Source organism: Oncorhynchus clarkii, chromosome 8, assembly GCF_045791955.1.
Source record: "Oncorhynchus clarkii lewisi isolate Uvic-CL-2024 chromosome 8, UVic_Ocla_1.0, whole genome shotgun sequence".
In the NCBI taxonomy this organism is placed as follows: domain Eukaryota; kingdom Metazoa; phylum Chordata; class Actinopteri; order Salmoniformes; family Salmonidae; genus Oncorhynchus; species Oncorhynchus clarkii.
Genome location: NC_092154.1, coordinates 8,256,581 through 8,270,628, shown reverse-complemented (window position 1 = coordinate 8,270,628; position 14,048 = coordinate 8,256,581). Strand labels below are relative to the sequence as shown.

The 14,048-nt window shown below is 46.1% G+C and overlaps 1 protein-coding gene across 1 annotated transcript in view; it reads left to right on the top strand.

The window, feature by feature from the left end:
* LOC139415494 (ras-related protein Rab-15-like) overlaps positions 1-12,677 on the top strand; it is a 29,954-nt gene extending 17,277 nt beyond the window's left edge. Inside the window, exons 2-6 of the mRNA XM_071163597.1 lie at positions 1,307-1,367; positions 8,363-8,423; positions 9,704-9,781; positions 9,884-10,039; positions 12,415-12,677. Coding sequence (XP_071019698.1) covers positions 1,307-1,367; positions 8,363-8,423; positions 9,704-9,781; positions 9,884-10,039; positions 12,415-12,573 — 515 coding nt within the window. The 3' untranslated portion in view covers positions 12,574-12,677. The remainder of the gene's footprint in view (positions 1-1,306; positions 1,368-8,362; positions 8,424-9,703; positions 9,782-9,883; positions 10,040-12,414) is intronic.
* The last annotated feature ends 1,371 nt before the right edge of the window (positions 12,678-14,048 follow it).

The window sequence follows — 14,048 nt, the reverse complement described above, 5'->3', positions numbered from 1 at the left end:
TGGTTAAGTCTGAGGGTGTGACAGTGTGTCTACAGGCTCTACAGACGGGTTAAAGTACCAAGGCCCTTATCAAGAGAACACACTGCATTTGAAGCGCAGTATTTCTGTGATCTACTCTGCTCATTCTCATGGGAGAGCACGCTCAGGCTCAGGAATATAACGGAAGAAAAACACGGATGACTCGCGTCTCTCTCAGCGTTTCAGTCTGAGAATCGGAGGGACTGAGTATTGATTTGCCACAGTTTACCCTACAGCGGAGTAGAGTGGAGCCCAACATACTGAGTAATGGAATTTTAGCTGCAGGGGGGGGGGGGGGGGGGTTGGTCTCATCGGATAGAGCTGGTTATTGGTTTATCTGGGATTGTTGTGTTGTTTAAATGCCATGTATGTTTACCTCCATAGTATTCATCTAGTAGTCTGTTTAGAAACTACACAAACAGGTATAGTACCGTATAGTATAATCTATAGTATAATATACAGTATACCCGACAGTCTGTTTACCTTCATAGTATTTTATTTATGTATTTAATTTATTTAACCTTTATTTAACTAGTCAAGTCAGTTAAGAACAAATTCTTATTTACAACGACGGCCTACAATGGCTCTTATATACAGTAACTCAGTGCTCTGATTGGCCTGACAAGTCAGTCTCTCTGGGCCTCTCCATGCTGCTGTCTGGCCATAGATCATTGGAGCATAACCCACCTCTCTCCCTCGATCTCTCTGTTTTTCTCTCTTGCTTATTGTCTGTCTGTCTGTCTGTCTGTCTGTCTGTCTGTCTGTCTGTCTCTCTGTCTGTCCCTGCCTCCCTCTTTCTCTGGTGGTTCACAAGAGTGCCCATCTACACAGGTTAAAAAACCTCTTGCTTTACTACCCAGTCCTCTCCCTCTTCTCCCTCCTCCCCTCAAGTATCTTCTCCCTCCTCCCCTCCAGTATCTTCTCCCTCCTCCCCTCCAGTCCTCTCCCTCTTCTCCCTCCTCCCCTCCAGTATCTTTCCCCCCCTGTGATCGATCCAGGTCTAAACTAAGTTCATCTCACTGATCCATCACCATTAGCTCTATATCTTTAAAGGAGCATTCAGTCGTAATTTAAAAAAGGCCTGATAGATATGGAATGAAATGGCTCTCAGTATCTTTGCTGTTAAAAAAGCTGTACGAAACTGAGATAAAAGGTACCTTGAGGAGAATAAACAGCAGGACTGTCTTCGCCTCGCCTCGCCTCGCCTCGCCTCGCCACACATTAAATAGGATGAATTAATCAACAGGTTTTCATATTCACAATATTTGACTCTTCTCTTTTTTTGCAGGAGTCGATTTTAAAATGAAGACACTGGAGATAGACGGCATCAAAGTTAGGATACAGATATGGTAAGTAGTGGATGCATGCAGCCAGAGCATTCTACTAAAGTAGGTCAAACATGGGGATCGCCCCTTTGAATATAGCGGATGTCCTAGTTCAGTGTCAGGGATGTTCAGTCTAACCCCCATGCTATTCTGTCAGGGATGTTCAGTCTAACCCCATGCTATTCTGTCAGGGATGTTCAGTCTAACCCCATGCTATTCTGTCAGGGATGTTCAGTCTAACCCCATGCTATTCTGTCAGGGATGTTCAGTCTAACCCCATGCTAGGGATGTTCAGTCTTACCCCATGCTATTCTGCCAGGGATGTTCAGTCTTACCCCATGCTATTCTGCCAGGGATGTTCAGTCTAACCCCATGCTAGGGATGTTCAGTCTTACCCCATGCTATTCTGCCAGGGATGTTCAGTCTAACCCCATGCTATTCTGTCAGGGATGTTCAGTCTAACCCCATGCTAGGGATGTTCAGTCTAACCCCATGCTAGGGATGTTCAGTCTTACCCCATGCTATTCTGTCAGGGATGTTCAGTCTTAACCCATGCTAGGGATGTTCAGTCTAACCCCATGCTAGGGATGTTCAGTCTTACCCCATGCTATTCTGTCAGGGATGTTCAGTCTTACCCCATGCTATTCTGCCAGGGATGTTCAGTCTAACCCCATGCTATTCTGCCAGGGATGTTCAGTCTAACCCCATGCTATTCTGTCAGGGATGTTCAGTCTTAACCCCATGCTATTCTGCCAGGGATGTTCAGTCTTACCCCATGCTATTCTGTCAGGGATGTTCAGTCTAACCCCATGCTATTCTGTCAGGGATGTTCAGTCTTACCCCATGCTATTCTGTCAGGGATGTTCAGTCTAACCCCATGCTATTCTGTCAGGGATGTTCAGTCTAACCCCATGCTATTCTGTCAGGGATGTTCAGTCTTACCCCATGCTATTCTGCCAGGGATGTTCAGTCTAACCCCATGCTATTCTGTCAGGGATGTTCAGTCTAACCCCATGCTATTCTGTCAGGGATGTTCAGTCTAACCCCATGCTATTCTGTCAGGGATGTTCAGTCTAACCCCATGCTATTCTGTCAGGGATGTTCAGTCTAACCCCATGCTATTCTGTCAGGGATGTTCAGTCTTAGCCCATGCTATTCTGTCAGGGATGTTCAGTCTTACCCCATGCTATTCTGTCAGGGATGTTCAGTCTAACCCCATGCTATTCTGCCAGGGATGTTCAGTCTAACCCCATGCTATTCTGTCAGGGATGTTCAGTCTTCCCCCATGCTATTCTGTCAGGGATGTTCAGTCTTACCCCATGCTATTCTGTCAGGGATGTTCAGTCTTACCCCATGCTATTCTGTCAGGGATGTTCAGTCTTACCCCATGCTATTCTGTCAGGGATGTTCAGTCTAACCCCATGCTATTCTGTCAGGGATGTTCAGTGTAACCCCATGCTATTCTGCCAGGGATGTTCAGTCTTACCCCATGCTATTCTGCCAGGGATGTTCAGTCTAACCCCATGCTATTCTGTCAGGGATGTTCAGTCTAACCCCATGCTATTCTGTCAGGGATGTTCAGTCTAACCCCATGCTATTCTGTCAGGGATGTTCAGTCTAACCCCATGCTATTCTGTCAGGGATGTTCAGTCTAACCCCATGCTATTCTGTCAGGGATGTTCAGTCTTACCTCATGCTATTGTGTCAGGGATGTTCAGTCTAACCCCATGCTATTCTGTCAGGGATGTTCAGTCTTACCTCATGCTATTCTGTCAGGGATGTTCAGTCTAACCCCATGCTATTCTGTCAGGGATGTTCAGTCTTACCCCATGCTATTCTGTCAGGGATGTTCAGTCTAACCCCATGCTATTCTGTCAGGGATGTTCAGTCTTACCCCATGCTATTCTGTCAGGGATGTTCAGTCTAACCCCATGCTATTCTGTCAGGGATGTTCAGTCTAACCCCATGCTATTCTGTCAGGGATGTTCAGTCTAACCCCATGCTATTCTGCCAGGGATGTTCAGTCTAACCCCATGCTATTCTGTCAGGGATGTTCAGTCTAACCCCATGCTATTCTGTCAGGGATGTTCAGTCTAACCCCATGCTATTCTGTCAGGGATGTTCAGTCTAACCCCATGCTAGGGATGTTCAGTCTTACCCCATGCTATTCTGCCAGGGATGTTCATTCTAACCCCATGCTATTCTGTCAGGGATGTTCAGTCTAAGCCCATGCTTTTCTGTCAGGGATGTTCAGTCTAACCCCATGCTAGGGATGTTCAGTCTAACCCCATGCTAGGGATGTTAAGTCTTACCCCATGCTATTCTGTCAGGGATGTTCAGTCTTACCCCATGCTAGGGATGTTCAGTCTAACCCCATGCTAGGGATGTTCAGTCTTACCCCATGCTATTCTGTCAGGGATGTTCAGTCTTACCCCATGCTATTCTGCCAGGGATGTTCAGTCTAACCCCATGCTATTCTGCCAGGGATGTTCAGTCTAACCCCATGCTATTCTGTCAGGGATGTTCAGTCTTACCCCATGCTATTCTGTCAGGGATGTTCAGTCTTACCCCATGCTATTCTGTCAGGGATGTTCAGTCTTACCCCATGCTATTCTGTCAGGGATGTTCAGTCTAACCCCATGCTATTCTGTCAGGGATGTTCAGTGTAACCCCATGCTATTCTGCCAGGGATGTTCAGTCTTACCCCATGCTATTCTGCCAGGGATGTTCAGTCTAACCCCATGCTATTCTGTCAGGGATGTTCAGTCTAACCCCATGCTATTCTGTCAGGGATGTTCAGTCTAACCCCATGCTATTCTGTCAGGGATGTTCAGTCTAACCCCATGCTATTCTGTCAGGGATGTTCAGTCTAACCCCATGCTATTCTGTCAGGGATGTTCAGTCTTACCTCATGCTATTTTGTCAGGGATGTTCAGTCTAACCCCATGCTATTCTGTCAGGGATGTTCAGTCTTACCTCATGCTATTCTGTCAGGGATGTTCAGTCTAACCCCATGCTATTCTGTCAGGGATGTTCAGTCTTACCCCATGCTATTCTGTCAGGGATGTTCAGTCTAACCCCATGCTATTCTGTCAGGGATGTTCAGTCTTACCCAATGCTATTCTGTCAGGGATGTTCAGTCTAACCCCATGCTATTCTGTCAGGGATGTTCAGTCTAACCCCATGCTATTCTGTCAGGGATGTTCAGTCTAACCCCATGCTATTCTGCCAGGGATGTTCAGTCTAACCCCATGCTATTCTGTCAGGGATGTTCAGTCTAACCCCATGCTATTCTGTCAGGGATGTTCAGTCTAACCCCATGCTATTCTGTCAGGGATGTTCAGTCTAACCCCATGCTAGGGATGTTCAGTCTTACCCCATGCTATTCTGCCAGGGATGTTCAGTCTAACCCCATGCTATTCTGTCAGGGATGTTCAGTCTAACCCCATGCTTTTCTGTCAGGGATGTTCAGTCTAACCCCATGCTAGGGATGTTCAGTCTAACCCCATGCTAGGGATGTTAAGTCTTACCCCATGCTATTCTGTCAGGGATGTTCAGTCTTACCCCATGCTATTCTGCCAGGGATGTTCAGTCTAACCCCATGCTATTCTGCCAGGGATGTTCAGTCTAACCCCATGCTATTCTGTCAGGGATGTTCAGTCTTACCCCATGCTATTCTGTCAGGGATGTTCAGTATTACCCCATGCTATTCTGTCAGGGATGTTCAGTCTTACCCCATGCTATTCTGTCAGGGATGTTCAGTCTAACCCCATGCTATTCTGTCAGGGATGTTCAGTGTAACCCCATGCTATTCTGCCAGGGATGTTCAGTCTTACCCCATGCTATTCTGCCAGGGATGTTCAGTCTAACCCCATGCTATTCTGTCAGGGATGTTCAGTCTAACCCCATGCTATTCTGTCAGGGATGTTCAGTCTAACCCCATGCTATTCTGTCAGGGATGTTCAGTCTAACCCCATGCTATTCTGTCAGGGATGTTCAGTCTAACCCCATGCTATTCTGTCAGGGATGTTCAGTCTTACCTCATGCTATTGTGTCAGGGATGTTCAGTCTAACCCCATGCTATTCTGTCAGGGATGTTCAGTCTTACCTCATGCTATTCTGTCAGGGATGTTCAGTCTAACCCCATGCTATTCTGTCAGGGATGTTCAGTCTTACCCCATGCTATTCTGTCAGGGATGTTCAGTCTAACCCCATGCTATTCTGTCAGGGATGTTCAGTCTTACCCAATGCTATTCTGTCAGGGATGTTCAGTCTAACCCCATGCTATTCTGTCAGGGATGTTCAGTCTAACCCCATGCTATTCTGTCAGGGATGTTCAGTCTAACCCCATGCTATTCTGCCAGGGATGTTCAGTCTAACCCCATGCTATTCTGTCAGGGATGTTCAGTCTAACCCCATGCTATTCTGTCAGGGATGTTCAGTCTAACCCCATGCTATTCTGTCAGGGATGTTCAGTCTAACCCCATGCTAGGGATGTTCAGTCTTACCTCATGCTATTGTGTCAGGGATGTTCAGTCTAACCCCATGCTATTCTGTCAGGGATGTTCAGTCTTACCTCATGCTATTCTGTCAGGGATGTTCAGTCTAACCCCATGCTATTCTGTCAGGGATGTTCAGTCTTACCCCATGCTATTCTGTCAGGGATGTTCAGTCTAACCCCATGCTATTCTGTCAGGGATGTTCAGTCTTACCCAATGCTATTCTGTCAGGGATGTTCAGTCTAACCCCATGCTATTCTGTCAGGGATGTTCAGTCTAACCCCATGCTATTCTGTCAGGGATGTTCAGTCTAACCCCATGCTATTCTGCCAGGGATGTTCAGTCTAACCCCATGCTATTCTGTCAGGGATGTTCAGTCTAACCCCATGCTATTCTGTCAGGGATGTTCAGTCTAACCCCATGCTATTCTGTCAGGGATGTTCAGTCTAACCCCATGCTAGGGATGTTCAGTCTTACCCCATGCTATTCTGCCAGGGATGTTCAGTCTAACCCCATGCTATTCTGTCAGGGATGTTCAGTCTAACCCCATGCTTTTCTGTCAGGGATGTTCAGTCTAACCCCATGCTAGGGATGTTCAGTCTAACCCCATGCTAGGGATGTTAAGTCTTACCCCATGCTATTCTGTCAGGGATGTTCAGTCTTACCCCATGCTAGGGATGTTCAGTCTAACCCCATGCTAGGGATGTTCAGTCTTACCCCATGCTATTCTGTCAGGGATGTTCAGTCTTACCCCATGCTATTCTGCCAGGGATGTTCAGTCTAACCCCATGCTATTCTGCCAGGGATGTTCAGTCTAACCCCATGCTATTCTGTCAGGGATGTTCAGTCTTAACCCCATGCTATTCTGCCAGGGATGTTCAGTCTTACCCCATGCTATTCTGTCAGGGATGTTCAGTCTAACCCCATGCTATTCTGTCAGGGATGTTCAGTCTTACCCCATGCTATTCTGTCAGGGATGTTCAGTCTAACCCCATGCTATTCTGTCAGGGATGTTCAGTCTAACCCCATGCTATTCTGTCAGGGATGTTCAGTCTTACCCCATGCTATTCTGCCAGGGATGTTCAGTCTTACCCCATGCTATTCTGCCAGGGATGTTCAGTCTAACCCCATGCTATTCTGCCAGGGATGTTCAGTCTAACCCCATGCTAGGGATGTTCAGTCTTACCCCATGCTATTCTGCCAGGGATGTTCAGTCTAACCCCATGCTTATCTGCCAGGGATGTTCAGTCTAACCCCATGCTAGGGATGTTCAGTCTTACCCAATGCTATTCTGCCAGGGATGTTCAGTCTAACCCCATGCTATTCTGCCAGGGATGTTCAGTCTAACCCCATGCTATTCTGTCAGGGATGTTCAGTCTTACCCCATGCTATTCTGTCAGGGATGTTCAGTCTTACCCCATGCTATTCTGTCAGGGATGTTCAGTCTTACCCCATGCTATTCTGTCAGGGATGTTCAGTCTAACCCCATGCTATTCTGTCAGGGATGTTCAGTCTAACCCCATGCTATTCTGCCGGGGATGTTCAGTCTTACCCCATGCTATTCTGCCAGGGATGTTCAGTCTAACCCCATGCTATTCTGTCAGGGATGTTCAGTCTAATCCCATGCTATTCTGTCAGGGATGTTCAGTCTAACCCCATGCTATTCTGTCAGGGATGTTCAGTCTAACCCCATGCTATTCTGTCAGGGATGTTCAGTCTAACCCCATGCTATTCTGTCAGGGATGTTCAGTCTAACCCCATGCTATTCTGTCAGGGATGTTCAGTCTTAGCCCATGCTATTCTGTCAGGGATGTTCAGTCTTACCTCATGCTATTCTGTCAGGGATGTTCAGTCTAACCCCATGCTATTCTGTCAGGGATGTTCAGTCTTACCTCATGCTATTCTGTCAGGGATGTTCAGTCTAACCCCATGCTATTCTGTCAGGGATGTTCAGTCTAACCCCATGCTATTCTGTCAGGGATGTTCAGTCTAACCCCATGCTATTCTGTCAGGGATGTTCAGTCTTAGCCCATGCTATTCTGTCAGGGATGTTCAGTCTAACCCCATGCTATTCTGTCAGGGATGTTCAGTCTAACCCCATGCTATTCTGTCAGGGATGTTCAGTCTAACCCCATGCTATTCTGTCAGGGATGTTCAGTCTAACCCCATGCTATTCTGTCAGGGATGTTCAGTCTAACCCCATGCTATTCTTTCAGGGATGTTCAGTCTAACCCCATGCTATTCTGTCAGGGATGTTCAGTCTAACCCCATGCTATTCTGTCAGGGATGTTCAGTCTTCCCCCATGCTATTCTGTCAGGGATGTTCAGTCTTACTCCATACTGTTGCTTACTCAGACTTGACACTAAACCAGTTCCCCCTGCCCTGCAAGGACTCAAGGTTAAAAAAAAAGTTTGAACTCAAGATCCATATTGGATTGAAACATTGCCTGATATTATCACTATTCCCTACCTGTTTTGTCATTTTCTAAGAGAGGGTGTTTGACATTTGATTTCTTCCAGGGACACAGCAGGACAGGAGAGATATCAGACCATCACTAAGCAGTACTACAGACGAGCACAGGTAAGGTAACGCTACTCTTCCCTCAAGATATTGTAGGTAAGAGGTCAGATCAGGTGAGATTATTTTACTGTAGCTCCACTCTTTCTTTAGTCTATTGCACTTGTAGCTAAAGCTGCAGTCGTATGTCAAATATGTACTGTAGTTATGGTTGGTAGCACAGTTTCTTGGTGCTGGTTTCCTCCTGTCCATTCACCACCCTTATCACTCACCACCCTTATCACCCACCACCTTTATCACCCATGGGTTCTAAGCCACGTGGGGTTGCTGTGACAACCATAACTGAATTAGCTGACAATTCATCTTCTCTCCCCTCATCTCCTATCATCTCCTCTTCCCTCTACCTTATCTCCTACCCTCTCCTCTTCTCTCCCCTCATCTCCTATCCTCTCCTCTTCCCTCTACCTCATCTCCTACCCTCTCCTCTTCCCTCCCCTCATCTGATCTCCTACCCTCTCCTCTTTCCTCCCCTCATCTCATCTCCTACCCTCTCCTCTTCCCTCCCCTCATCTCCTACCCTCTCTTCTTCCCTCCCCTCTTCTCTCCTCTTCCCTCCCCTCATCTCCTACCCTCTCCTCTTCCCTCCCCTCATCTCCTACCCTCTCCTCTTCCCTCCCCTCCCCTCATCTCCTACCCTCTCCTCTTCCCTCCCCTCATCTCCTACCCTCTCCTCTTCTCTTCCCTCCCCTCATCTCCTACCCTCTCCTCTTCTCTTCCCTCCCCTCATCTCCTACCCTCTCCTCTTCCCTCCCCTCATCTCCTACCCTCTCCTCTTCCCTCCCCTCATCTTCTACCCTCTCCGCTTTCCTCCCCTCATCTCCTACCCTCTCCTCTTCCCTTCCCTCCCCTCATCTCCTACCCTCTCCTCTTTCCTCCCCTCATCCCCTAACCTCTCCTCTTTCCTCCCCTCATCTCCTACCCTCTCCTCTTTCCTCCCCTCATCTCCTACCCTCTCCTCTTTCCTCCCCTCATCTCCTACCCTCTCCTCTTTCCTCCCCTCATCTCCTACCCTCTCCTCTTTCCTCCCCTCATCTCCTACCCTCTCTTCTTCCCTCCCCTCATCTCCTACCCTCTCCTCTTTCCTCCCCTCATCTCCTACTCTCTCCTCCCATCCCCTCATCTCCTACTCTCTCCTCCCATCCCCTACTCTCTCCTCTTTTATCCCCTCATCTCCTCTCCTCATCCCTCATTTCCTACCCTCCTCTCTCCTCTTCCCTCCCCTCATCTCCTACCCTCTTCTCTCCTCTTCCCTCCCCTTATCTCCAACCCTCGCCTCTCTTCAGGGAATCTTCCTGGTTTACGACATCACAAGTGAGCGATCCTTCCAGCACATCATGAAGTGGGCCAGCGATGTGGACGAGGTGAGATCAAGGGGAACAAGGGTCAGGCCAACTTATTTTATATAGCGGCACAGGGTGCTTTTGTCAAATCAGACTTAATGACTCTCCCTCCCTCCCTCTCAGTATGCTCCTGATAACATCCAGAGGATCCTCATAGGGAACAAGTCAGACGAGGAGGAGAAGAGGCAGGTAGCTACAGAACAGGGCAACAAGCTGGCCAAGGATTATGGGATGGACTTCTTTGAGACAAGTGCCTTCACCAACCATAACATAACAGAGGTGAGTGGCTGCCTGTCTCTCTCAGTAATCCCTACCTCCAAAATCTCTCTCTCCTGAACAGAACACTGGCTTTTATATAGCTTCAGAATGAATGTAACTGGAGACAGCTGTGTCTTGACGAGGGGGCGGGGTCAGCTCTCCAATTAGCCCTGGAGTCGACCAATCAGCTGCTTGAGGGATTTCAGGAAGCCATTTCCTGAAATAAAACACATGCAAATACACAAACTACAACACATAAACTGGGGAACGTAACAACGGCATCTAAAGTCAATCTGGCGAAATCAAAAGCTTTTCCAACCTATTATTTGTCTCCTTCAGAATGTCATTGTATTTCCAAGCCGCGCTCATTAAAGATGCAGTGAGCCGAACATCAGTCCAAAACAAACATTAAAAAAAAACATGCAACTCTAGAATACAGTTGACATACAGTGATCAGTGGAATCTGCTGACGGGAGAACAGGCTCATAATAAAAAAGACCCGGAACGGAGTAAATGGAACGACATCAAATACCTGGAAACCATGGAAACCTTGTATTTGATTCCATTCCACTGATTCCATTCTTGCCATTACCACGAGCCAGTTCTTCTCAATTAAGGTGCCATCAACCTCCTGTGAATGACATACACAGTGACATGTACAGTGCATTCGGAATGTATTCAGACCCCTTGACTTTTTCCACATTTTGTTACGACACAGCCTTATTCTAAAATTAATGAAATTATATTTTTTCTACACCCAATACCCCATAATGACAAAGTGAAAACAGGTTTTCATACATTTTTGCAAATGTATTAAAACTTTAAAAAACGAATACCTTATTAAAATAAGTATTCAGACCCTTTACTATGAGACTTTAAATTAAGCTCAGGTGCATCCTGTTTCCATTGATCATCCTTGAGATGTTTCTACAACTTGATTGGAGTCCACCTGTGGTAAATTCAATTGATTGGACATGATTTGGAAAGGCACACACCTGTCTATATAAGGTCTCACAGTTGACAGTGCATGTCTGAGTTAAAACCAAGCCATGAGGTCGAAGGAATTGTCTGTAAAGCTCCCAGACAGGATTGTGTCGAGGCACAGATCTGGGGAAGGGTACCAAAACATTTCTGCAGCATTTAAGGTCCCCAAGAACACAGTGATCTCTATCATTCTTAAATGGAAGAAGTTTGGAACCACCAAGACTCTTCCTAGAGCTGGCCGCCTGGAAAAACTAAGCAATCAGGGGAGGAGGGCCTTGGTCAGGGAGGTGACCAGGAATCCGATGGTCACTCTGAAAGAGCTGCAGAGCTCCTATGTGGAGATGGGAGAAACTTCCAGAAGGACAACCATCTCTGCAGCACTCCACCAATCAGGCCTTTATGGTAGTTGCCAGACCGAAGCCACTCCTCAGTAAACGGAACATAAGAGCTCTCTTCGAGTTTGCCAAAATGCACCTAAAGCACTTTCAGACCATGAGAAACAAAATTGAACTCTTTGGCCTAAATGCCAAGTGTCACGTCTGGAGGAAATCTGGCACCTCCTCTACGGTGAAGCATGGTGGTGGCAGCATCATGCTGTGGGGATGTTTTTCAGCGGGAGAGACTGGGAGACTAGTCAGGATAGAGGGAAAGATGAACGGAGCAAAGTACAGAGAGATCCTTGATGAAAATCTGCTTCAGAGCGTTCAATACCTCAGACTGGGGCGAAGGTTCACCTTCCAACAGGACAACGACCCTAAGCACACAGCCAAGACAACGCAGGAGTGGCTTCGGGACAGGTCTCAATGTTCTTGAGTGAACCAGCCAGAGCCCGGACTTGAACCCGATCGAACATCTCTGGAGAGACCTGAAAATAGCTGTGCAGCGATGCTCCCCATCCAACCTGACAGCTTTAGAGGATCTGCAGAGAAGAATGGGAGAAACTCCCCAAGTACAGGTGTGCCAAGGTTGTAGTGTCATATCCAAGATTACTCGAGGCTGTAATCGCTGCCAAAGGTGCTTCAACAAAGTACTGCGTAAAGGGTCTGAATACTTATGTAAAACATGATCATCTAAAAACCTGTTTTATCTTTGTCATTATGGGGTATTGTGATGTCATTATGGGGTATTGTGATGTCATTATGGGGTATTGTGATGTCATTATGGGGTATTGTGATGTCATTATGGGGTATTTTTTTGTAGATTTATGAATGGAAAAAAACAGTTTATCCATTTTAGAATAAGTCAATGGGTCTGAATACTTTCTGAATGCACTGTATACAGTGATTATATATAGTGACATATATAGTGACATATATACGGTAATATATATATATATATATATATATATATACTGCACTAACCAGTTAAATTAATGATCGTTGTTGCAAAACACTTTGCTGTCCTTCACCCAGTCCTTCACGCGATTGGCTGAGCAGGTCCTGTCGGCCAATAAGAAGGACCTGGACCTCCTGAGGGCGTCGGTCACAGACGAGCTCAACCTCACCGCCCTGGAGGAGGAGGAGGGCATCACAGACGGGGCCGCCGCCTCACAGAAGAGCTGCTGGTGTTAAGGGCCTGGTCAAAAGTAGGGAACTTTATAGGGAATAGGGTGAGAAAAGTAGGGAACTATATAGGGAATAGGGTGAGAAAAGTAGGGAACTATATAGGGAATAGGGTGAGAGAAGTAAGGAACTATATAGGGAATCGGGTTGAGGGAAGTAAGGAACTATATAGGGAATAGGGTGAGGGAAGTAGGGAACTATATAGGGAATAGGGTGAGGAAAGTAGGGAACTATATAGGGAATAGGGTGAGAAAAGTAGGGAACTATATAGGGAATAGGGTGAGAAAAGTAGGGAACTATATAGGGAATAGGGTGAGAAAAGTAGGGAACTATATAGGGAATAGGGTGAGAAAAGTAGGGAACTATATAGGGAATAGGGTGAGAAAAGTAGGGAACTATATAGGGAATAGGGTGAGAAAAGTAGGGAACTATATAGGGAATAGGGTGAGAAAAGTAGGGAACTATATAGGGAATAGGGTGAGAAAAGTAGGGAACTATATAGGGAATAGGGTGAGAAAAGTAGGGAACTATATAGGGAATAGGGTGAGAAAAGTAGGGAACTATATAGGGAATAGGGTGAGAAAAGTAGGGAACTATATAGGGAATAGGGTGAAAGAAGTAAGGAACTATATAGGGAATAGGGTGCCACTTCTCCTTATGTAAGGACTGGGTCTGGCTGCGTCTTGAATCACACCCTATTCCTTATGCGAGCTCTGCTTGAAAGTAGTGCACTTTGTAGGGAATAGAGTGACAAAGGTGATACCCTATGTAGGGAATATGGATGGTGGGGGGGGGGGTGACACTTCTCGTAGCTGATTGCCTTTCTACCATTGTAGGGGGTGTACTGGTGTTTGATAGGTTTTTACCAATGATGTATGTAAACCCTGGATTGCTAATGCTATGTATTGGCCAATGAGATGCTTTGAAGTCACCGGTCGGCCATATTGGCTCTCCTCAGAAAAGCAGTCCTCTAGGAATGAATGGAATTCTACAGTATTTCATTGAAATGCTTCAAGGACAAAATTACATGTATTTAAGTATTTTTTGTTATAGTGGGAACAGTAATATCAGTACTTAATTTTTTTTAAAATTTTTTATTCTATATATTTTTTTGTATGTTTAGTTCACACAATATAATTTAAAAGTATGCTTTAAGTTGTCTGTAAAATAATAAATGTGGCAAAAACAAATATAGACATTTAGAAATGCATTTCTATATCTTCCTAGGTAATTTTTTTTACACTGGTGGGGGAGTACCAAGATGGAGGCGCGGTGGCTTCAAAACAGTGCCCCTTTATCAGTCATCTAGTGTATATAGAAAGCATAGTGGTTTTTCATGGTATTTTTCATTGTAGTTCATAGATTTCGGCACCAGACGGTGCTACTGATACATGCTGCGTTGCTATATGAAGCCGATACACTGCAGAGCTGTTGATGAAAGGGTCACGACACATTACACACACTGTTCTACTGTAGTGAGTCTC